At 34.9% G+C, this 22,221-nt stretch overlaps 1 protein-coding gene and 1 long non-coding RNA gene across 9 annotated transcripts in view; one reads left to right on the top strand and one right to left on the bottom strand.

The window, feature by feature from the left end:
• LOC661960 (Kv channel-interacting protein 1) overlaps nucleotides 1–22,221 on the top strand; it is a 69,200-nt gene that overhangs the window by 34,936 nt on the left and 12,043 nt on the right. For 3 of the 7 annotated variants that reach the window (XM_064356492.1, XM_015985226.2, XM_015985228.2), the window contains exons 2-3: nucleotides 13,010–13,359; nucleotides 16,180–16,371. In XM_064356492.1, coding sequence (XP_064212562.1) covers nucleotides 13,164–13,359; nucleotides 16,180–16,371 — 388 coding nt within the window. In that variant the 5' untranslated portion in view covers nucleotides 13,010–13,163. The remainder of the gene's footprint in view (nucleotides 1–13,009; nucleotides 13,360–16,179; nucleotides 16,372–22,221) is intronic. The other 4 variants (XM_015985225.2, XM_015985227.2, XM_008192064.3 and 1 more) reach the window with 2 other exon arrangements.
• Nucleotides 16,957–17,529, bottom strand: LOC107399244 (uncharacterized). 2 transcript variants are annotated; one of them, XR_010333933.1, is made up of 2 exons: nucleotides 17,415–17,529; nucleotides 16,957–17,356 (listed from the first exon to the last, which is right to left on the bottom strand). It is a non-coding gene; the product is annotated as an uncharacterized LOC107399244 (long non-coding RNA). The 2 variants fall into 2 exon arrangements; XR_001575899.1 differs by having other exon boundaries at nucleotides 16,957–17,366.

A 22,221-nucleotide genomic window follows, 5' to 3' on the forward strand; every position in this document is an offset into this window, starting at 1 on the left:
GATGTTTCAAAGGGCTCGGGGCTGCTGTTGCCCGTGATGGGATGAGTGTTGCGAGCTGCTTGTTTCCATACCACTACCTTTTCCCGAACATAAATTAAAGGTAAACTACGTTTGCCATACTCTCTTTTTATCTACCTTGCAACTTTCATTTTCCTTGAACAAACATATTACGATATTTCCAGTTGGGCTTATGGTTAATATAGAGAAGAAATTTAAAAAAAATTGAGTCTCATTTCTGGGAATAAATACATATTGATCTTTTCTTCCCACCACATACCTACCCTTGTTATGCTAAACAAAAATTTCGAGGCTGTCAGTCAAGTCAGAGTGTGAGGAAAGATTTATTTTCCAATAATACGTACGGTATAAAGGCGAAAATAGTAATTCTAAAGCAAAACAGTGTGTTTTTAGCATTATTTAATGAAAATCAGGACTCAACTTTCATTCAAGTTATTACAAACACTGCTGCTGAAATTAGTTTCCACACAAAACGTTCTCGCATATTTTGGGGTGTCTCATATAGACATTTCCCAAATTTACCTTTCAAATTAGTTTGGACTAACAAAATTGTATGCGAGCGCAACATAATTGCCCAAATCGCGTTAGTGAAAAACCAGGAATAGCTGTCTATTATCGTGACGTTTTTGCAAAAATGATTAACGATTTATAATCGCTGTTTTCCTCCAAGTTCAAGTTCCAAGAAGTTGGGCTTTCGCTCAGGAAGCTCTAATGCAATTTAAATTAATACACTTTCTATATAATCTAAAAGATTTAGGGGCGGTGATTATGATTGATAGTTTGTGCGTCGATTTTACAACACTCAACCTCAAACATTAATCAAGCCAATTAGATTCTTTCAATCAGCGATGATGGATACCAATAATAAATTAATTGCGGCCAAGATTGGATTACGTAAATGAAAAGTTTTGACTGATCAACCACATAAAAACCTCTCCTAATCCTTAATACGGCTGCGGATATATCGACCGCTTTATTCCAATACAACGGCTTTTTTCCAATCAACACTACGCTCTCGACCGGATTCACGTAAATATTTTACAAACTCGATGGGTTTTAATTAATTACGTTATCCAGTAGAGCAGCCCCGTGTGTTAGGATAATGCAAAATAGATCCACTACAAGATCTAATCTAAAGAGACTCCATTTCGAGATAATCTATTGATTTTCCAATATTCAATTCGACTTGGTTGCAAATTTAAATTCACCTGACTGATGCTGACATCAATCTGCGAGCCGGACTCCAGGCTTCCGTACAAAAATAAATAAACATGTGCAAATTCTTATTAAATGGTATTTGTTAGCACGATTTAATTTTGAGATTAGCAGAGGCTCCAGTTGATCAGAAAGTAAGATCTGAGAGTTTTATTGCAAGTCGTTGGGTTTTTCGTGCTTAGACAAAGTGGAAGCATTCCGACTAGTGATAAAGGACGCCTGAATTGAGTGTTAATCTCAGGAGAGCGACCCTTGTCGGAGATGGAATCAGTTGCAGAAACCGAATAAATTTAAAACAAACAGGACATCAAAAACGCGGTCGAGTTCGACACATCCCAATTTGTTTATTGGTTTCGGATGTAAATTGGTAAAAACGAAGCAGGAGAACTTCCTACATCAAATAACTGTCTCACTGTTGGTAAAAGTTTAGTTAGCCGACCGGCCATATTGATTCTCTTGTGGTTTCGACAAAACTAGTTCGAAACCTCTAACATACTCTGATCCCTTCCGCAAGTTCGCAAACTGATCGTATTATAGTTGGAACACTTTTTTAATAATGTCTAGTCAAGCAGTTACGGATGTCACAAGACTAACGACAAAAAAGAACTTAATATCCATCCGCAGTGAAGACGATCTCAACTTTGATCCAATCACAACCGATCTAGGTTAGTAGTAGTCGCTATAGTGACCTGAATCGCTTCGAACAATTTCCTTTTTTCATGCTTGATCTGGTGATAAATTGCGACCAATCTAATCGCACACCTTTATGAGAAAAGTTGAGATAATGCACGCAAAGTGCAGGATAAAATAACTTGAATCGAATTTTAACCTTTGCGGGTTCGGAAAACTCATTTAAAATAACCAATTCTCACTGACAAACTTGGGAAAATTCATTACGTCTAGCCCTGGAAAGCTTTCAGGACAACACGAAAAAATTGAGCTGAATGAGTAGGAGAGGATAATGATAAGGGTGTATTGCCAATTACGTCCCCGGTGGAGTTTTGTTTAGCTCCATGTAACACAATTAGAAATGGGGTTAGTTTTTATTGCCGACAAACAAGATTACAATGCCTTATTCGATTTGAATTTTCGAGCCTCGAATGACTAAAAAATGTAGATGCAATTCTAAATTAGCGAATATCACAACAGACAAAAGATCGATCGTTCTGCTTCTGTGAGGTTAAGAGGCACGTAGGTTGACATATTACATCGTACAACGGCATCATAAATTTTTAGAAAATTTATGAACACCGCCGTATGTTCTAGTTGGAACTACAATCAAGAGAAAGGAACGCAAACCGCTTATCTAATTAAAATTTTTAATCACTCTCTTAAGCTTTAATCTAGCAGATCTGCTTCCAACTAGCAAGAGAGTAGTTCTGATGAAATTAGAATTTTTGATTTTACCAGATTTAGATTCAGTTTGTGGGATGTTCGAGATAATTATAAAAGTTTTAATAAAATGTGGTAGATGATTTGGAAGTCTAAATTAATAAGCGGGAGCATAATTAAACGCAGAAGAAGCTCTAATGGGATTATTTACTCCACGAAATTATGTGTTTTATTACTTTTTTATATTCTCGCAGTTTTGCACACAAGACTACAAAAAGCATAGCCTTTATTATTAGAGACTGGAAGACAGAAACTAAAGAACTGAAAACTAAATATTGGAAAAAAAAATTAAGGGTGTTAAATATTTCCAATTTTAACAAATTTATTTCGAGTTTCAAGAAAGCTCTCATTTGCGTGTTAGTAAAGTTTCATTCGCTAGAAATTTCAAAAAAGTAGACACGTATTTTGGACTCTGCACAAGTCAGATCTTGGAAGTATCTGGATGTTATTTCCGGGCTGATCTGACATGGGAAGTGGACGACTCCGGTTCCTCTAATATTTATCAAGTTATATCAGACTTTTATGGATCATATTATTAGTTTTTATTTTTGTTATTCAAAAATTGACTCGTATTCGTCTTGCTCAACATTTCACTCGGTAAAAAATTGCTATTCTCAGGAATTAGCAAGTCAATGGAATGTAGATATGCAGTAATTATTGCGAGCGAGGGTAAGTTAATTAGTTGGGGAATTATAGGGCTTCCATCTATGCAGCACTTTGTTTAATACCTTTTATAACTCATCGTAAAACTCGCATTTTCGTAATTCGTATTGTCCGTACGTAATCAAGATCTCCTCAATAATCCCCGTTTATATAAATAAACTATGTTTGCGCTATCAGGTTAATTTCTCTTCGGCTTTAGTGGATTTCGATGCAGTCATTATTTTTAATTTACGTCGCATCAATTCCTCCGGGCGTCATTATTGGTATCATCAAAATTCGGAATATTGATTCATGAAACCAAGCATAAAATTCGCCAAGAGTGAAGCCATACACCATAAATCCAATAAAGCGATCTTAGCGTGATGAATGTATGCTAAAGATAAGACCGTTTCTGGGGAAAATTGTGCCGGCAAAAGAACGAGTGCAATGGGGCCGACATGGAGATTGATGAAGAGTAAACAGACGCTTTTTACGCCTATTTCGGAAGACGCAGCGACGCCTTTCCAAATAAATAACTCATTAACAAGTCGTCGATTTTGCGCAAATTTGCATTCTTTGGAGGTGAATGGCGTCTGCAGAAAAATTACCGACGAACTTTTGATCTCGCACAAAGACTCGCGACTGATCTAATTTAAAGAAATTTCCTTGTACTCAAGTAGAAGTATGAAAGGACCAGAGCGAGATTAAACGGAAACAACGCTTCGGGCAAACGTCAAAACAAGGATGTCGGATAATTCCTGCTACTTTGTAATATCGCATGATAAATTCACTCAGCTTCTTTGCGAAACTTATAATTAGCGGTGCTCCACTAACTTATCATTCCGAATGGAATAACTTTGCTTTTAATCCGAGCTGAAATTCCGTTTTGTTTCGAGAGGCTTTTTCAAAATTTCGTCTTGTGTGACAAAATATGATCAAAAGCCAAGTTTCGTAACTTCATTACGGAAACAATTCTTTGCTCTTTCTAGCCTAAATTAATTTCGGTTGCTCGTCTGAACGTGCCAGCCTCATTAAATTACGAATTTCAAATCACATTGATCCGGCTTCATTTTCTACCTGACACTTATTAAATCCAGCTGAAATTTCCAACTAATGGGGCTTACAACTTTGTTTACAAATGTGCAATGCAAAGTTGCGACACATAATTTTATAAACACAAATTGGTGATCAATAATTTTTCATGTAAAATTAATAAACTTTTCGTGGAAGCTTTTGCCAATTACCGGAATCGCGTAATTAATTTAATCCTTTTGAAGTGCAACTAATTTACGTAAAAACCGCTGGAGCGGTTCCATCCATTTTTACTGCACTTGTCACACGCTTGTTAATTAGAGTCCGGTCATAAATACCTGCCAAACGTCATTAAATCGATGATACATCGGGATATGTGCTGCTGACGCGATGCCTTTTCCCGATTAAATCAAACATATCCGAAATCCGCTTTACACAATTTCCGCGCGCCAATGCATCAGAAATATAAAGAAATCACTCAGCCACTCGAATGCAAAAGTTAAAATCCAATATGGAATGCAAAGCTCGAGATGTGCGCCAAAGGGACAATGTAGGTCAGACCCGAATATCTGCAATGTTCAAGTGGGTATGAATATGAATCCAAGTGAGAGGAACAGGCTGCAGCTTTGCGTGACCGTTCGCTGTATAATGGAACTCTTGTGTCCGACGGATGTTTTAAGGAGCACTCAACACTCGAGTGTCTAAGATTCAGGACTGCACCGCCAAATTGGCCAGAAATTCGCCCAATCAAGGGAAAATTTACGTTATTTCGAGTTTTAGAATTTGCGTGCACATTATTTTAGCGAAATTAAAACACGCAAGTTTTGGGATTAAATTAGTTGCTTGAGCACGGTTGTAAAAAGTTATGTTCGAATTTTAATCCCACTCAATTGGGTTTATTGTCACCGTGGCAGATGAAATTTAATTTTGCATTCACCAGGAATAGAAAATAAGTTTTCACTCTTTGGAAAAATTTCATGCATATTGCATATTTGCCACGGGGAGAATTTCAAATTATTTACTTTTTGTCAGCCGGTGCTGTTTTATTCTGAATGATATCTGCGTTTTGTGCGCAATCATTGGTGCATAAACGCTTAATATATTTATTATTTATCGGTGGGCATTTGCCCCATTTATGTCCAGTAATAATTAAACAAATAAATTGTATTTGCAACCGCTGCCACAACGATTTGTATCAGTGGCATTTTTTTAACAATAATTTTCGACGAGATTTCGTGCAAAAACAGTGAAGTACTGAGACTCGATCGCAGCAGAAGCATCGATTCGAGAAATTCTCAGTGGACAATATAGGAGAAAGGTTTTGGAATCTCGCCGCTGTTACATTATTAACAGATTTTGCGGCGTTTCTTGCCGTTTCCGGCGCAGCAAATAAATCAATAAAAGTCATAACGTTGTCGGTGTTATTAATTAGTGATATTAATGATTGTATATGGTGTGCTTCGCCGACACACCTGTTGTTTACCTCGTTAGTGGAAGGCTTCGAAGTAGGCTTCATGCAAAGCTTATCGAAACCGCAGCTTACGAACAATCTCCGTTACGCAACAGGTGCCCTCGGCCAAGGCAAATATCATAAATTCTCAATGCACCGGGGAGACCGTTTTTAGAAAATAGAAAGAAGACGGATTTTCGACCAGCACCTGTATAAAACAAGCCTTCGATCAAAATTAATTTTCTTGTTGGAGTGCTGCTGAATTCGTGTCAAATTTTCGCTTTTTTGTCGGTTTCGAGTGGAAACAATGGTCGCTTCTATCGTGATCGATGTTTCCTGACACACCAACGGAGATAACGAGGACTCGTCGGGAAATAACCCTTTGTTGCCAACTCAATCCATTTAATATCCTATTCATTCGTAATGTTTCTAAGACGCATTGTCTTCAATAATTAGCTGATTTCGAGTATTTACTGCAGGATTAAGTGAGATTTGATGTTTTGGATGGCAGGCTGCTCTCAGAGAGAAACTCCAAATACCGGGTCGCTAAAAAGGCTGGATACAGCTAAATATTTTCAGAACGCATTAACAGAACACCTCGAAGTGTTTAAATTCTATCATTTGGGGATTTTTCCAGTTTTGTAGCATCATTTATTTTAAAAATACAACTTGATTTTTTTTTAAAACGATGGGTCAAATTTAATAAAGCTTAAAAAAGTGTCATTTTCGACCAAATTTAGTGATTTTTTAGTACTGGATTAATAAAAACACGGAAGAAAACTTGGTTTTTGTTCTAAAAACGGGTTTAAGTTCTCAGAACTTGCAAAAATAATTTTTTACATAATTCTGTGATTTATTGAAAAAATTCGTACAATAATTGAGTTTTTGCTGAATAAACGCTTAAAAAAAGTAAATTTTTGGTCATTTTCGATCAAATTTGGTGATTTTTTGGTTCTAGAACCTTGTTTTTTGGTCTAAAAACGTTCTCAAATCTTCAGAACACGCTAAAATAATGTCATTTTTGAGATAATTCTGTGATTTATTATAAAAATTGGCTCAATAATTGAGTTTTTGCTAAATAAACGCTTCGAAAAGGTAAATTTTTGATTATTTTCAAACAAATTTGGTATTTTTTTGTTCTAAAACCTTGTTTTTTGGTCTAAAAACGTTCTTTAATCTTTAGAACTTGCTAAAATAATGTCATTTTTGACATAATTCTGTGATTTATTAAAAAATTTGGCTCAATAATTGAATTTTTGCTAATTAAACGTTTAGAAATGGAAAATTTTTGGTCATTTTCGACCAAATTTGGTGTTTTTTTCGTTCTAAAACCTTGTTTTTTGGTCTAAAAACGTTCTTAAATCTCTAGAACTTGCTAAAATAATGTCAGTTTTGACATAATTCTGTGATTTATTAAAAAAATTGGCTCAATAATTGAGTTTTGCTAAATAAACGTTTAGAAAAGGTAAATTTTTGGTCATTTTCGACCAAATTTGATGATTTTTTAGTTCCAAAACGTTCTAAAAACGTTCTTAAATCTCCAGAACTTGCTAAAATAATGTCATTTTTGACGTAATTCTGTGATTTATTAAAAAAATTGGCTCAATAATTGAGTTTTTGCTAAATAAACGTTTAGAAAAGCTGAATTTTTGGTCATTTCCGACCAAATTTGGTGATTTTTTTGTTCTAAAACCTTGTTTTTTGGTCTAAAAACGTTCTTAAATCTCCAGAACTTGCTAAAATAATGTCATTTTTGACATGATTCTGTGATTTATTAAAAAATTTGCCTCAATAATTGAGTTTTTGCTAAATAAACGTTTAGAAAAGGTAAATTTTTGGTAATTTTTCACCAAATTTGGTGTTTTTTTTGTTCCAAAACGTTTTAAAAACGTTCTTAAATCTCCAGAACTTGCTAAAATAATACCATTTTTGACGTAATTCTGTGATTTATTAAAAAATTTGGCTCAATAATTGAGTTTTTGCTAAATAAACGTTTAGAAAAGCTAAATTTTTGGTCATTTTCGACCAAATTTGGTGATTTTTTCGTCCTAAAACCTTGTTTTTTGGTCTAAAAACGTTCTTAAATCTTTAGAACTTGCTAAAATAATGTCAGTTTTGACATAATTCTGTGATTTATTAAAAAATTTGGCTCAATAATTGAGTTTTTGCTAAATAAACGTTTAGAAAAGGTAAATTTTTGGTCATTTTTGACCAAATTTGATGATTTTTTTGTTCCAAAACGTTTTAAAAACCTTCTTAAATCTCTAGAACTTGCTAAAATAATGTCATTTTTGACGTAATTCTGTGATTTATTAAAAAATTTGGCTCAATAATTGAGTTTTTGCTAAATAAACGTTTAGAAAAGCTAAATTTTTGGTCATTTTCGACCAAATTTGGTGTTTTTTTTGTTCTAAAACCTTGTCTTTTGGTCTAAATACGTTCTTAAATCTCCACAACTTGTTAAAATAATGTCATTTTTGACATAATTCTGTGATTTATTAAAAAATTTGGCTCAATAATTTTTTTGCTAAATAAACGTTTAGAAAAGGTAAATTTTTAGTCATTTTCGACCAAATTTGGTAATTTTTTGTTCTAAAACCTTGTTATTTAGTCTAAAAACGTTCTTAAATCTTAAGAACTTGCTAAAATAATGTCATTTTTGACATAATTTTATGATTTATTGAGACATTTTGTGCATTAAACGAGTTTGCTAAACAAAGGCTTAGAAAAGGGAAATTTTTGGTCTTGTTTTTAAGTTTCGATTAAAATAAGGTATGCATGTGTTACAAAGTATAACTCAGAAAAAATGCTCTTTTAAAAAATATTAAATTGGGACTCTTCTTGCCATTTAAAAATAATCAAGTTAGCCTTGTATCCTGAAAACAAATAGAGACAGAAATTTGGTAAAAATCTGAAACGATGGAATTTATATAGCATATAAATAAAGCATAGACCAAATTTCGATAACTTTTGATAAATAGTTTTAATAATATTTAAATGTAGCCATATTTTTTAGTGACCCTGTATAAATATCGGTATTTTTGGACATCTAATAGTTGTGATATTGCAGAATCAAATGAAAAGTTGATTCTAAAATTGGGAAAAAAAAAAGAGAATATAAAAAAAATGATTATTTTAAATCAATGGTGAAAAATTGAAGCGCCTTTTCAATTAATTTTGTAATGAAGTGGAGAATAAAACAAAATTGGGTTGCTGGTGCACTATGTGGCAGTAATGGAAATGCAATTTATGATGCCACCACCAGACGTTCCACCTGTCACCTTTGGAAGAGATGCGCATTTTTAGTAAACTTGTGTGAAATATAGCTTCAAAAACAGCAAACACCCTAATAATAAAGACTCGAAATTGCAATCCGGAAACATATTATTTTCGCTTTAAATATTCATCTTGAATGATATATTATAGTTATTGGAGTGTTTTTCGTAAGTATAAGACAGCTCCAGCCTCCGCTTCAATCTTTTTGCGTAAAGGTCGAAGGGGATTGTTTCATTCGAACTGAAATGAATTTCGGGTTATGACGTTGGTGCGAAATTTAATTTAGTTTGAATTGAATTTACATAAATAAGAGTGAATTAAACACCAGTGCGGAAAAGTGTAGAGTGCCTCATTTGTTAGTTATACTGTTAATTGGCCAATTAGCATTGTTTTGCCTCCCATTCGTTTAAATTACCGTCAGGCAGTTATGCAAAATTTAAATCGAATTTTTATTCCATTCAGAAGGCAAGTTTAGTGCGGAATTATCAATGCCTGATCCCTCTTGGGAGAAGGGACGTAACCTACACATTTGCTTTTATCTTCTGGTCGATGTGAACTTTCACCTTTACGTGGGTAGAAAGTGAACCGATTTTTTAACGCCTATCTGGTTACACGGCTACAATTGTGTGGCGAAACTCTTTAAAATTCGCCTTTGGACGCAAAGTCGGGCGAAATCGTTGTCACGTCCAGGAATCTCCAATCACTTTGATTCAATTATACGTTGTCCGTGTGCTGGCAGCACGATCGAGTAAAATGGCAATTTTAAGAGTAACGTGTTTCCTCTTCTGCATCCGTGGTAGCCATGACGACTGACAAAACCCGGCTTTGTGACGTACAAAACCAAACACAATACCCTTAGGGCGAATACAACACGAATTATCCATCAATCTAAGTTCGACCTTAGTCCTCGGTTTTATCGGCCCCATAATTACACTGCACCCTGCTCGAATTTATGTTACAATTAAAATAATTAGTTGTTTGGTTGTTTTATGGCACTCGGGTGCAAAATACGTCCAACTTCTTTCAATCAATTGTAATATCAAACGAGGGCTTTATGGATGAGTCAATTTCGCCGTGGAACACTCAATTAACTACGCAAGATTTCGCTGTTTTTCTACGGGGAGATTGCCGACGATTAAGAACTGTCACTGAAAAATCTTTCCAGGCATCCATCCCGGATCTCGCGAGATATAGCTCCGGGTATTACTCCCGACACCCGGAGTTACGATTTATGATGCACTCCGGCACTTCGTGCACCGATTTGTTCCAAATTAAAATTGTGCCTTCAAAGAAGGGAAAAAATGCGCTCCATGATGTGCGAAATTCCCACACAGTGGTGCTCCTTATTTTTATGAAAAATTCGCCGAAGCTATGCGCTTAATTTAATGTGCAGCAATGTGGAAGTTATTGTAGTAACTGCAAAATAAAAATTACAAAACAGACTTATATTAGAATTTATTCCCGGGATGGCTTGAGTGAAATTCCTTATTCGAGGCGACCAACAACGTAATTCACTCGCGACGAGGCAACTATGCGAAGTATCCTGATCCTGGCGATCCTGATCCTGGCATTGGCGCTGCCCTTTACATACAAACGAGCGCGTTTATCAACAATTTGTTGCGGCCGAATTTGAATAACATGCTCGTCAAAGAGGCGTGTTGAAACATATTTTTTTAGCAAGTTGATAATACAAAACGTCTCATTTCGGTGTAGTTGGGGTTGTTTTGCAAACATTTCACAAACAATTCCTTCGAGTCGGGAAATTGGAGTCTCCGACGTCTTTTTGTGCTCATGCAAGTTGGTTTACTTCAAACTCCTTAACTAAACCGAGAAAGTTTTTGAAATTTTTGGTTTTGTTAAGGTATTCCTTTGAGACGAATTCAAACAAAGATACTCCAACGACGCATTTATTTATAATTTAAACTCCACTAAATTATATTAAATACGTCCGCGTCCGTGCAATTGTTTCATTCCTGCATAAATGCTATGAGCACTAAGTCTTTCATTTACGAAATAAACTTCGTAAAGAACTTTGCGTTCGCATTGTTGCGCTTAAAATAAGTAACACGCGTTTTGGTAATAATTTAAACATTTTCGTGAAACATCCTTTAGTCGCTCATTAAGGCAGCTTTTTAGCACTAGATTCCGGATCTTAGGAAACTTTCCTAATACAGAATTTTAATCTTACTGTATTTTTTGTTTTTAAGTTTTTTACCTTTTCATTCTCTTAGTGTATTAGATCGTAAAATGTTTGTATCAGCCCTGATTTTGGAATAAAAAAATACATAGAAGTGTCAAAATTGCAGTGTTTGCCAATTATAATTTTTTTCAAACCGACAGTGTAGAGTTTAATTAGTTGTGAAAGTTTTACTTTTCTGAGATTCTTAGTTTTTGTGTAATAAATTTAAAAAAAGTGTTTTTATCAAAAAAAAATTTAAATTATTTCAAATTCTAAGCAGAATCAATCATTTTGTTTGCATTTAAGTCAAAATCTCATCCTGTGAGAAAAATCAGCCCTTAAACCGGTTCACTGGTGTCTCATTTTTCCTACAAGTGAGTAATTGACCAATAAAAATATAAAAATCACCTCCTACTTGTTTTATCTGGTGCACAAATTCCATTGTTTTGCAAGATTTCTTCACAAAACTACTTTCTGTTGCAGGAATTAATAAAAAATGTATCCTGAATTGTCAGATTTCATTAAAAATAATTTTTAAGGTCACAAACAAATGTTGAAACAACTTGTATTATATTCCAAACTGTATTTTATGTTTAAATAAGCATTTCTGAAGAACTGTATCTCCAAAGGATTCTATTATGAGATTAAAACGGATATTAATAAATGGATTTTCCATTTTGCTGCAAATATTCACTCCACTGCACTTTTTTATTTGGGTACATTACATTAAAATACTGTTGATTACTTTCTAATATTAAATGAACCTATAAAAAACCTCTTTTTTGTTTTATTTTTAATTTTAAATGTGAATGAAACAGAAATAAGAGATGCTGTTCAATAAAATTCAATACGAGCTGTAAACGGATTTTAATAGCGTTGCATAAAATCTATAAACAGATTTAAATATGTTTTTGACTTTCAAACAGGTATTGATTTTGGTCCTGTCTTACGTACTATTATGAATAAAAGACAATTTTTTAAGACCTAACTTCAGATAATATGTCACGTTTGATTTACGGACTCAACAATTTTTTTTGGTTTCTGGAATCTCATGAAAATTTGTCTTTGTAAAGATACCAAACTCTATATGACTTATCCTTACCTGAGGATGACCCCTTGTGGTCGAAACACGTATCGGGTATATTAAAAATAAATTTTGGTGTTTTTTATTAATTTTTCAAAATCTTAGATAAAGAAATTAGTATAAACCACAGCTATTTTTTTTACAAAATCTAGATCAAAATAATGAGAACAAAAAAGCGCACAATGAGAGTTAGTGTAGTGAAAAAATACTACACAAAATATAGAACTAAAATAACGGATATAGTTCTATTATTGGTTACATTGTATGAAGGCAGGAGCTCATTAAATTTTACGATAAAACTTTTATTATTAAGAGCGAAAAGGGCCATTTTGTTGTAAATACTCACGTGGTCTGTTTATGTTCGAGTTGACCCACATTTGCTTTAGTGCTAAAAAAATTAATAAAGCAAGGAACAAGAGCGAGAAAAAACACTCCCAGTACTCATAGTCGTAAAAGTAAACATCGTTTGAGTTAATTATATGGACTGCCGTTTGGAATATCATCCCCATCTCCCACAAATCCCAGCACATGAGCCTCAAAAATTTTCAATTTTGCATCACCCATCCACAGCCGCTTCACATCTTATCCGCGGCGTATCCTCTTGTATCCGTGCTATTTTCATTTGAAATTTAAATTGCACTGAATCGAGTTTGTATCGGATTTGGATGAATGTTTATTCAACAAGTCTTTCGCTTTGGTAATTTGTGGATTTTCTTTACAGATGTCTGGAAAAGCGAACTAACCCGACTAACCGCCCCGTTTACTAACGCTAACACAATGCTCCTCAGTCTTCACTTGATTTCAGCGTTTTATCCTAGGATGTAGTAAAGGGGTGGCGCTGTCGTGGCGCGGGTCGGCTTTAGGATGCCGGGCGCATGATGTACCCCATGGTGCAACAACAACAGCAGCAGCAACAGCCCCAACAGCCACCCCAGCAGCAAAGGCAAGCGCCAGACAACGAGAGTCCGGAAGAGACTAACGGAATTAGACATCATAGATCTCGCAGGCCGTTGTACAGACGACTTTTCAGCTACGTTAGAGAAGCCTGGACCGGAGTTAAATTCGCTTTAGGTAACAACTGTAAAGCACCCCACAAAAGGGTCAAGCGGTAGGCGAGATCTGCGCAAAATATGCATCTTTCTGCTATTACCACCCCAACTAACGCTTTTTAAGGACACTAAAAAGGTTTTACCCCACTTTGAGAATCCCCTAAGACTCTCCCTTGGTGCGAAAATGACTGATACAACCAGTGTTTTAATTTTTATTTTCATAATTCCGCCCTTTCAAAATAGAAACAAAAGAGCATCCTGCTATAGAATCGGCTGCAAACGGAAACAAAATGTTTACCAAACAAATTTTTCCTTTGTAAATACGGACTTTAGTATTCGCTTTAACATTTGTACTTTTGTTCGTCACAGTAATTGAACATGACAGCTAAACCGTTGGGAGTTTAAAAACTGCCGAGGGTCAGTACAAAGAAATACTTTATTTTAAAATTTAATTAAAACTATCAAAGAACATTATGATAAACTGTCAGCAACAAAAATAAAAGTCGATTTATAAGCTGCTTTGTTGGTTTTCTTCCACCGAAGCTTAAAACTTCTCACACAAACATGTGATACGAATCTAACCGAATTTAAGTTTAAATGACGAGAATTTTAAACGACACAATAACACTTGGACCGGCTTTTGAATCTGAGTGTATGAAATTGTTAAGTGGGCGTAAAATTTTCCCCCAAGCAACTCAATAATATTTATAAAATGGTCTAAATATTTTCAAATTACCGGACTTTAACTGTTCCTGTTCAGTGCCACGCAAACCGGCTAAATTTCCAAACAGTTTTTTATGTAGTTCGGTTTTAAAGAAAATGAATGAATCGGAAAATCCCGGTAATTTTATCCCTCATTTTTAATGCAAGTGCAATATTTAAGTGTCCTTGAAAATTTAATTTCGGAGTGAATGAGTGCAGAGCTGACCTGGTTTTAATATTAAAAAAGCAAGTGCACTTAACCCACTTAAGCGTACGGATTTTCCCGGATTTTTCTATTTGCCACTCATTAGCAACTTTAGATGAGTGCTTAGAAACACCAACAAACTCTAATTGGGTATAGAAGGAGCTTCAATTTATGAAATGATTCCGCTTGCCATTTGTCGATATTTAAAAGCAGTCCTTTTGACGATGATGGTGATTAAAACTGTGTGCTTTTTAATGCACATGTAGCGTAATAAATGTCACGAAAAACCCATATTGAAAGTGCAAAGCGGAAAGTAATATACCAACAAATAATGACGACAACACGGTATTTTGTCGCTGTAGTTTTGTCAAAATAGATAGTTTTGGTTTAAGAGAATCTCGAATTGGTTGTTTTATACTACCAGGTATATAAAAAACAATTCATTTTACAGCCATTCCATTAGAAAAATTAACAATTTTTTCAAATGGCTATAACAAGAAAGACAAGACTTTATGATTTGAAACATTTTTAAAATTCGAAATACGAGCAGAAAAAAGAAATACAAACTAATGACGGACGGGACACAAAAATTTTATTGAACATTTTTATTGAACAATCGTTATAAAATTCTGTTAATTTAAAAGGCACTTATCCCATCAACTATTTTCGAAGTAAAAGGTAGAACCTGTTGAAATTTTTAAAACTTACATGACGGACGGGACAAAAAAAATTTGTGTGATTTTTAGCTCTAAAAAATTTATTCAGACAGGTTTCAACTATTAAAGACTTCAACAATATTAAAATTAGACAATTGAAATTAAAAATTTTTGGTTTTGTTTAACAACGTAACAAATAAGAACAATATTGTATGTTTCTCGATAATGGACAGGACATCATAAGTTATAAAATAAATTTTATTTTTATTTTTTTGGAAATTGAAAAACATTTATGCCCGAAAACGTTTTAGGCTTAGCAAGATCCATTTTTTCTAGCCACCCAGTTCTAATGCAAATAACGCTAACCCAAATTACCCGATGATTGAAATTTAAACTGTTAATTAAGTTGTACACTATATTACATCGAGATTTGTTGAACATTGTGTTCAAAATGATTAAATTGGACGTGGGTACAATAATAGAGTCTACTATAGAGCATTATTAAGGGTGTTACTCTGTATGTAATGACTCCAGCTCATTAGGTGTGTCTTTAGCATTTGACCTAACAAAGGCATATCAGACTTGTCTCTTCTCCCTCAAACAGATTTGAGGATATTTGGTTTTTGCATCCGCATTTGTTGTTTTCTTGTATTTTTCCTCTCCTTAATATGATGTTAATAATTCACGTTTCGCGTCCCTCAATACATATTTTATTTTCCCAATACATATTTTATTGCTCCGCTTTGACTCTTTTTCTATTTTCGGCGAAAAGAGTAATGGAAAAACACGATAAAATATTGGATGTTGTAGCAAAATGGTGACGTTTATCTGTTAGATTTACCGTGCAAAATTTTATCGGGAGACGCATGGAGCAGAAACCATACACCTTATTTTGTATTACATAGCACGACAAGAATTTAAAACAGAATTCCACAATGTGGAAGCTAGTTTCCGGGCCGCGGTATTAATGTAACACGTTTTAGCCTCCGGCTTATTCCTGCAATTAGCCCGTACGTGAATATCGCACGTTCGTGAGTCCTGTGAGTAATTTATTTTACTTATGAAGAAACTCCGGTAATTGGGAGTTCGGTGCACCTCGGCGTCGCCGGACAATTACCACTCCCACCTCCTCGTCCATAATTCAGGCCTGTGGCGGGCAATCTGAGCAGTCTCATACTTAATTCATCTCGCGAGCGTCTCCTTAGCGCCATGAAAATTCTGCACCTCTTTTGGGGTACTTATCCGGAGCCCCGGAGTGTGACTGACTGATGTGTTTCAGACTCGGAGCTCGAGGACTTGGAGACACCGCCGCGCTACCGCCCGGACAGCTTGGAGGCCCTTTGCAAGGCGACCAGGTTCACGCAAGCGGAAATCAAGAGGATATATCGCGGCTTCAAGGCGGAGTGTCCGACTGGTGTCGTTAAAGAAGAGACGTTTAAAATGATTTATTCGCAGTTCTTTCCACAAGGTGGTGAGTGGCGTGCACACTTTTTGGCTGCTCGACAGAAACACCCTTCATAAATTTTTGCGGGCGCATTACGGCCATTGCACCTCAAAGGCTGTCGCATTGTCGAAGCTTTCACGCGCAAAAACAATTTATGGATAACGTGTGCCACACTTTTTCATATATCATCGGCTAAAAGGGACTTTCAAAGTCGAAATTTGTAAAGAATGATTAATTTTGCCGAGACGGTCACACGTGTTTCCTGATAAGAAAATAAACGCGATCTGCCGGAATAATGAATGTTTTGTTTACGTGTACAGATCTGTTCTCATTCAAACTTGGGTCTGCTTTCCGACTATAGTGGAAAACCGCAGGTATGCTCAACAACAACAAACAAAATCAGAAGATCAAACACGGTTTGAACGCCATGAGGAATTCAAATTAGTCAATGGTCATTATTAGTGATAAGTCTTTGGAGTATTTCTGGCGTGAAATTATTTTTTGTAAGCTTTCCTGCTGCCGTCATCTGTCATAATTCAACGCTTCGCTTATTTCCGTCGTTTTGAATCTTCCATATTTCCTTTGTGCGTTTTTCTAAACTAGCACTTCATCTTCGTCTAATATTGTATTTGTTTTTCGGATTGCATTTTCAACAAGCTATCAGTGTTTGTAAAATAAATTCGATTAGTTGTTCAGGATTTGCAAACAGAAAGCCCCGCTAACCAAATGCGCTTTCGTAGTTGTTATAGCCATTAAAACAACAGCAATGTTCCCATACAAATTAGTCCCAACTTGTCAATTTTGTCGTTATCAAGTATGCAAATTTCCCCCTTTGTCAGAGTCTCTGCTGGTAAATATGTCCCCATTCTTCCTTTCGCATATTAAAGTTTTACAAGGCAAATGGTTTCGGTAATTAAAGATTTATTGTGGGGTGAGTGGCTGAAAATCGCCAACTTTAAACATCACTCGAAACTGGTAAAATTGTAATGGCGTTTTCTCACACGATCTGCATCTATTTAGAACTTGAGTAGCTACATAAAACTTTGAAAGTTGGAAATGAGCGTACTTACAGTTTCAAACAAATGTTGAATTTAGCAAATGAGGCGATTTCATTGTGTATTTTTTGGATTAAACACTCGAACAAATAATAATTGACATCGCACGCAAACAATTTTCATTGTTTTGTTTTCCAGCCGATATCAAAAATGATAATACAACACATAATTCTTGCTAAAATTAAATTTGGTAATTTTGGTACATTTTCGTGTATGTTTTCGATCATCTGGTCTAAACACTGCCTTTGAACACTGAACATTTAGTGAAGATAAATTCTTTAAAATAGGTGCCCCAACTTATGAAAATTAGTATGGAATATTGTTTAATATTGTTCTCTAGATAAATTAAATGTCTTGGAATGATGCACGTTCGAAGATTTTAAACTTCATTGAAGACTGAACTTTTAATTAAGTATGGGGAGAATTTACTGAAGTACTGAAATATTGGAGTATTTAGAAAAGTATCCGGAAAGCACAAACTTTGCGTGAGCTTTCTAAAAGTACAAACAAGAAATTTTGCATAAAATTACTCATTACTTATAAAGAAAATATTTTCCTTGTAATTAACTTGAGCGCTTGGTCAAAAAGCGAATCACTTGTTAGTTTATGCGGAATATTTTTAAATTAAATTGTTACCCTTGAGAAATCAATAAAAACGATGTGTTTCTGTGGCTGTTGTATTTGGTACATTTAATTAAAAATGAATTTCATAAATACACGGCATTTCTCACTTTTATTATCAATTCTGTGCTGTAAATTTTGATGGTAATTTATCAGTTAAACCCATCAAACAGTTTTTCGGCAATTCAATGATGCATTTTACAATCCAGCGAGTGTTACAGCTCACAATGAAATGTAAAATATCGGCTCGAAACCGGTACGAAACTTAGCCGAGATTTGACAGGGAAAAGGCGGTAATTTATTAGACACTCCTGTCTCAGAGAAAATTTTAATGATCCGTAGAATAATGAAACTTGATTTTCTTTATCGCCCTAACAAAGCATAAAAATGATAGACAGTTATAATGTCTTGTAGCAATTAAATTTCCAAAGTTAAGATTAAGTAATTTAATCAACTCGGTGCGTAAATTTTCGCCCGCTATTGTTCGAAGACGCAACGCTAAATCATGCGAGTTTGTCTGATTTATCTGTCACTTTTACGATTCGTGTATGCCAAAAAGTTATATTTATAGAAGGTTTTATTGATCAATCGTGCCAACACAATGACACTAACTCATGTTTACCATCATTGTTTTCGCTTCTGCTGCTTTGATTCGACGATAAAATTTGCGAAAATTGATGAGCGATGTTTCCATATGAATAACTTCTGCAATTAGAAGTGCAATCTCGTCAGTTAATAGCGTGTAAACAAATTACTCCTGAGCATCCCACTGTTTATTTCCTCTGCTTCTTGTGTATATACGTGCGCGTTCGTGGTCTCTGACTTTGAGCAAAGCTGTGTATGTTTTCGGTGTGCACCGATGAAAAATACACCCATATCATAAATTCGGATGAAAATTACCTCCGATATAAATATTTGCAAAAATCCGTTTGTTTGCTTTAGGTACTCGGCGATTTTTTAGTTGCTGATTGAGCAAATGTAGCCCTGTTTAAATTTAGAAAAATCACAAATTTCCATAAAATAAAACGCGAAAAACCTTAAAATATTCTCGTCGCTAACATTTAGATAAATTTGGTGCGCTTTCAGAGATAGAGCGAGACCCCGACTAAAGAGATCGTCGTGAGTGGCATCATAAAACATGTAGATAGAGCTTTAGACTGACCACCAACCACGGTTGACAAATTGACCTCCGGATCATTTGTCACCGTCCATAATACAATTCTTTAAAAGAGCGCCGTTCTGCGTACAAATTGATGTGTTATCACTGTTATCAGATGTACAGTCCGCGACGGGATAATGATCCATCAATCTGAGACCGGTTTATTATTTCTCGGCTGGAAGTTGATTAAAAATAGCAGTTTACGTTGGCAATTGATTGATTCCGATTTCAATCTCTTGCCCGGTGTGTGCTGCTGATGTATAGTGCGAACATTAATCAACTTGACCATTATTCTATCTGGTCTATTCCAGAATGTGACACTTAATTCTAACAAAGGTCACATCAAAGGACGCCTCCGCGGCATTATCCAGACCGCCAGTACGTAAGAAAATGTTTTTCAGACATCAAATTAATGTCACATATTTGAGCCACAATTCTTTCACTTTCAAACAAACAAAAAACTTCGCCAATTCCACAAAATTGATCTGCAACCAATATCATTTCATTTTCATAAAAAACAACGAAACATATTATAAAATATGAAATCTGTGTACACGAATGTACGAAATATTAAAAGGTCTGTTTAAGATACACAACTCTTCTCAATATGTTTTTAAATTACAATATTTTAAACTCACTGAAATTCTTTTGGGTTCCAACGAAACGGCAGCTGAAATGTGCAAAAACGAAATTGATGTTCGGGAACTGCAACTAATTAAAAATACTTCCATTGTTTCAAATTGCAGTCGTTTCTAGTTGATCAATGAGTTTCTTTGATTTAGTGTCTGTTTCAGGAAGACATTCTATTGTTGAAAGCTTTAGGAGTAATTAGAACAATGCACAATGAGTTTGGCTGAAATTATGCAACTACTCGTTTTTACTATTTAATTTAGGTAATTAAGTGTACAACAAACAAGTAATGGGTTTACATTTCCTACTAGATTCGCCATGATTTTTATTAACAATGTATTTCGGGACTTTACTAAATAAACTCAATTAACTAAAAATTTTTAGAGATAAATTAAATATTTTCGTTTAATTTTTTTATAATTTAAGAAGTAAGTGTTCTAAGGATTAAACTAAAGTTTGAAGTTATGTTTCACCTTTACGTTCATCTCTTTTTCTCTCAAAACAAAAAGTACGTTTACAATTTGGCGCCTTTACGTACTTTTACCTTTGCGGCATTATTTTCTTATTTCTCTCAGTTTTATGCTCCGCTTTACTTTTATACCTCTATATGTTCTCTCAATCTCTTATTTTTGTTCTCGTTTGTTTCACTTACCTTTGCTACACTTTTTTTCTCAGAAAAATTCTTGCTCTGATCCGGGTTCGAACCCCCGACCTCCCCCGTTGTAAGTGGCGCTTATACCACTGGGCCACCGGGGCCCCAGATACTGACCGTGTTTTGCAGATATTTTAACACAAACTTTTTAAATAAATAAACATTACAAACTATATAATTTCAATAATTCACTTAAAACGCAAATATATTCAGTTCAAAAGTCGGCGAATTAGCTCGAGAAAACATTTTCTTCCACTTTTTTCCAATTTAATTTTCTAATTTTTCACCAGATTTCATCAAAAGATACCGGGCGTATAAGCCATCTAAGGATTAAACTATAGTTTGAAGTTATATTTCACCTTTACGTTCATCTCTTTTTCTCTCAAAACAAAAAGTACGTTTACAATTTGGCGCCTTTACGTACTTTTACCTTTGCGGCATTATTTTCTTATTTCTCTCAGTTTTATGCTCCGCTTTACTTTTATACGTCTATATGTTCTCTCAATCTCTTATTTTTGTTCTCGTTTGTTTCACTTACCTTTGCTACACTTTTTTCTCAGAAAAATTTTTGCTCTGATCCGCGTTCGAACACCCGACCTCCCCCGTTGTAAGTGGCGCTTATACCACTGGGCCACGAGGACCCAAGTACTGACCGACTTTTGCAGATATTTTAATACAAACTTTTTAAATAAATCGACATTACAAACAATATAATTGCAATAATTCACCTAAAACACAAATACATTCAGTTCAAAAGTCGGCGAATTAGCTCGAGAAAACATTTTCTTCCACTTTTTTTCAATTTAATTCTCTAATTTTTCACCAGATTTCATCAAAAGATACCGGGCGTATAAGCCATCTAAGGATTCAGCTAAAGTTTGAAGTTATATTTCACCTTTTCGTTCATCTCTTTTTCTCCCAAAACAAAAAGTACGTTTACAATTTGGCTCCTTTACGTACTTTTACCTTTGCGGCATTATTTTCTTATTTCTCTCAGTTTTATGCTCCGCTTTACTTTTATACGTTTATATGTTCTCTCAATCTCTTATTTTTGTTCTCGTTTGTTTCACTTACCTTTGCTACACTTTTTTTCTCAGAAAAATTTTTGCTCTGATCCGGGTTCGAACCCCCGACTTCCCCCGTTGTAAGTGGCGCTTATACCACTGGGCCACCGAGGCCCCAGATACTGACCGTGTTTTGCAGATATTTTAACACAAATTTTTTAAATAAATCGACATTACAAACAATATAATTGCAATAATTCTCCTAAAACGCAAATACATTCAGTTCAAAAGTCGGCGAATTAGCTCGAGAAAACATTTTCTTCAACTTTTTTCCAATTTAATTTTCTAATTTTTCACCAGATTTCATCAAAAGATACCGGGCGTATAAGCCATCTAAGGATTCAGCTGAAGTTTGAAGTTATATTTCACCTTTACGTTCATCTCTTTTTCTCTCAAAACAAAAAGTACGTTTACAATTTGGCGCCTTTACGTACTTTTACCTTTGCGGCATTATTTTCTTATTTCTCTCAGTTTTATGCTCCGCTTTACTTTTATACCTCTATATGTTCTCTCAATCTCTTATTTTTGTTCTCGTTTGTTTCACTTACCTTTGCTACACTTTTTTTCTCAGAAAAATTCTTGCTCTGATCCGGGTGCGAACACCCGACCTCCCCCGTTGTAAGTGGCGCTTATACCACTGGGCCACGACGACCCAAGTACTGACCGACTTTTGCAGATATTTGAACACAAACTTTA

The sequence above is a fragment of the Tribolium castaneum genome, chromosome 4 (assembly GCF_031307605.1).
Source record: "Tribolium castaneum strain GA2 chromosome 4, icTriCast1.1, whole genome shotgun sequence".
In the NCBI taxonomy this organism is placed as follows: domain Eukaryota; kingdom Metazoa; phylum Arthropoda; class Insecta; order Coleoptera; family Tenebrionidae; genus Tribolium; species Tribolium castaneum.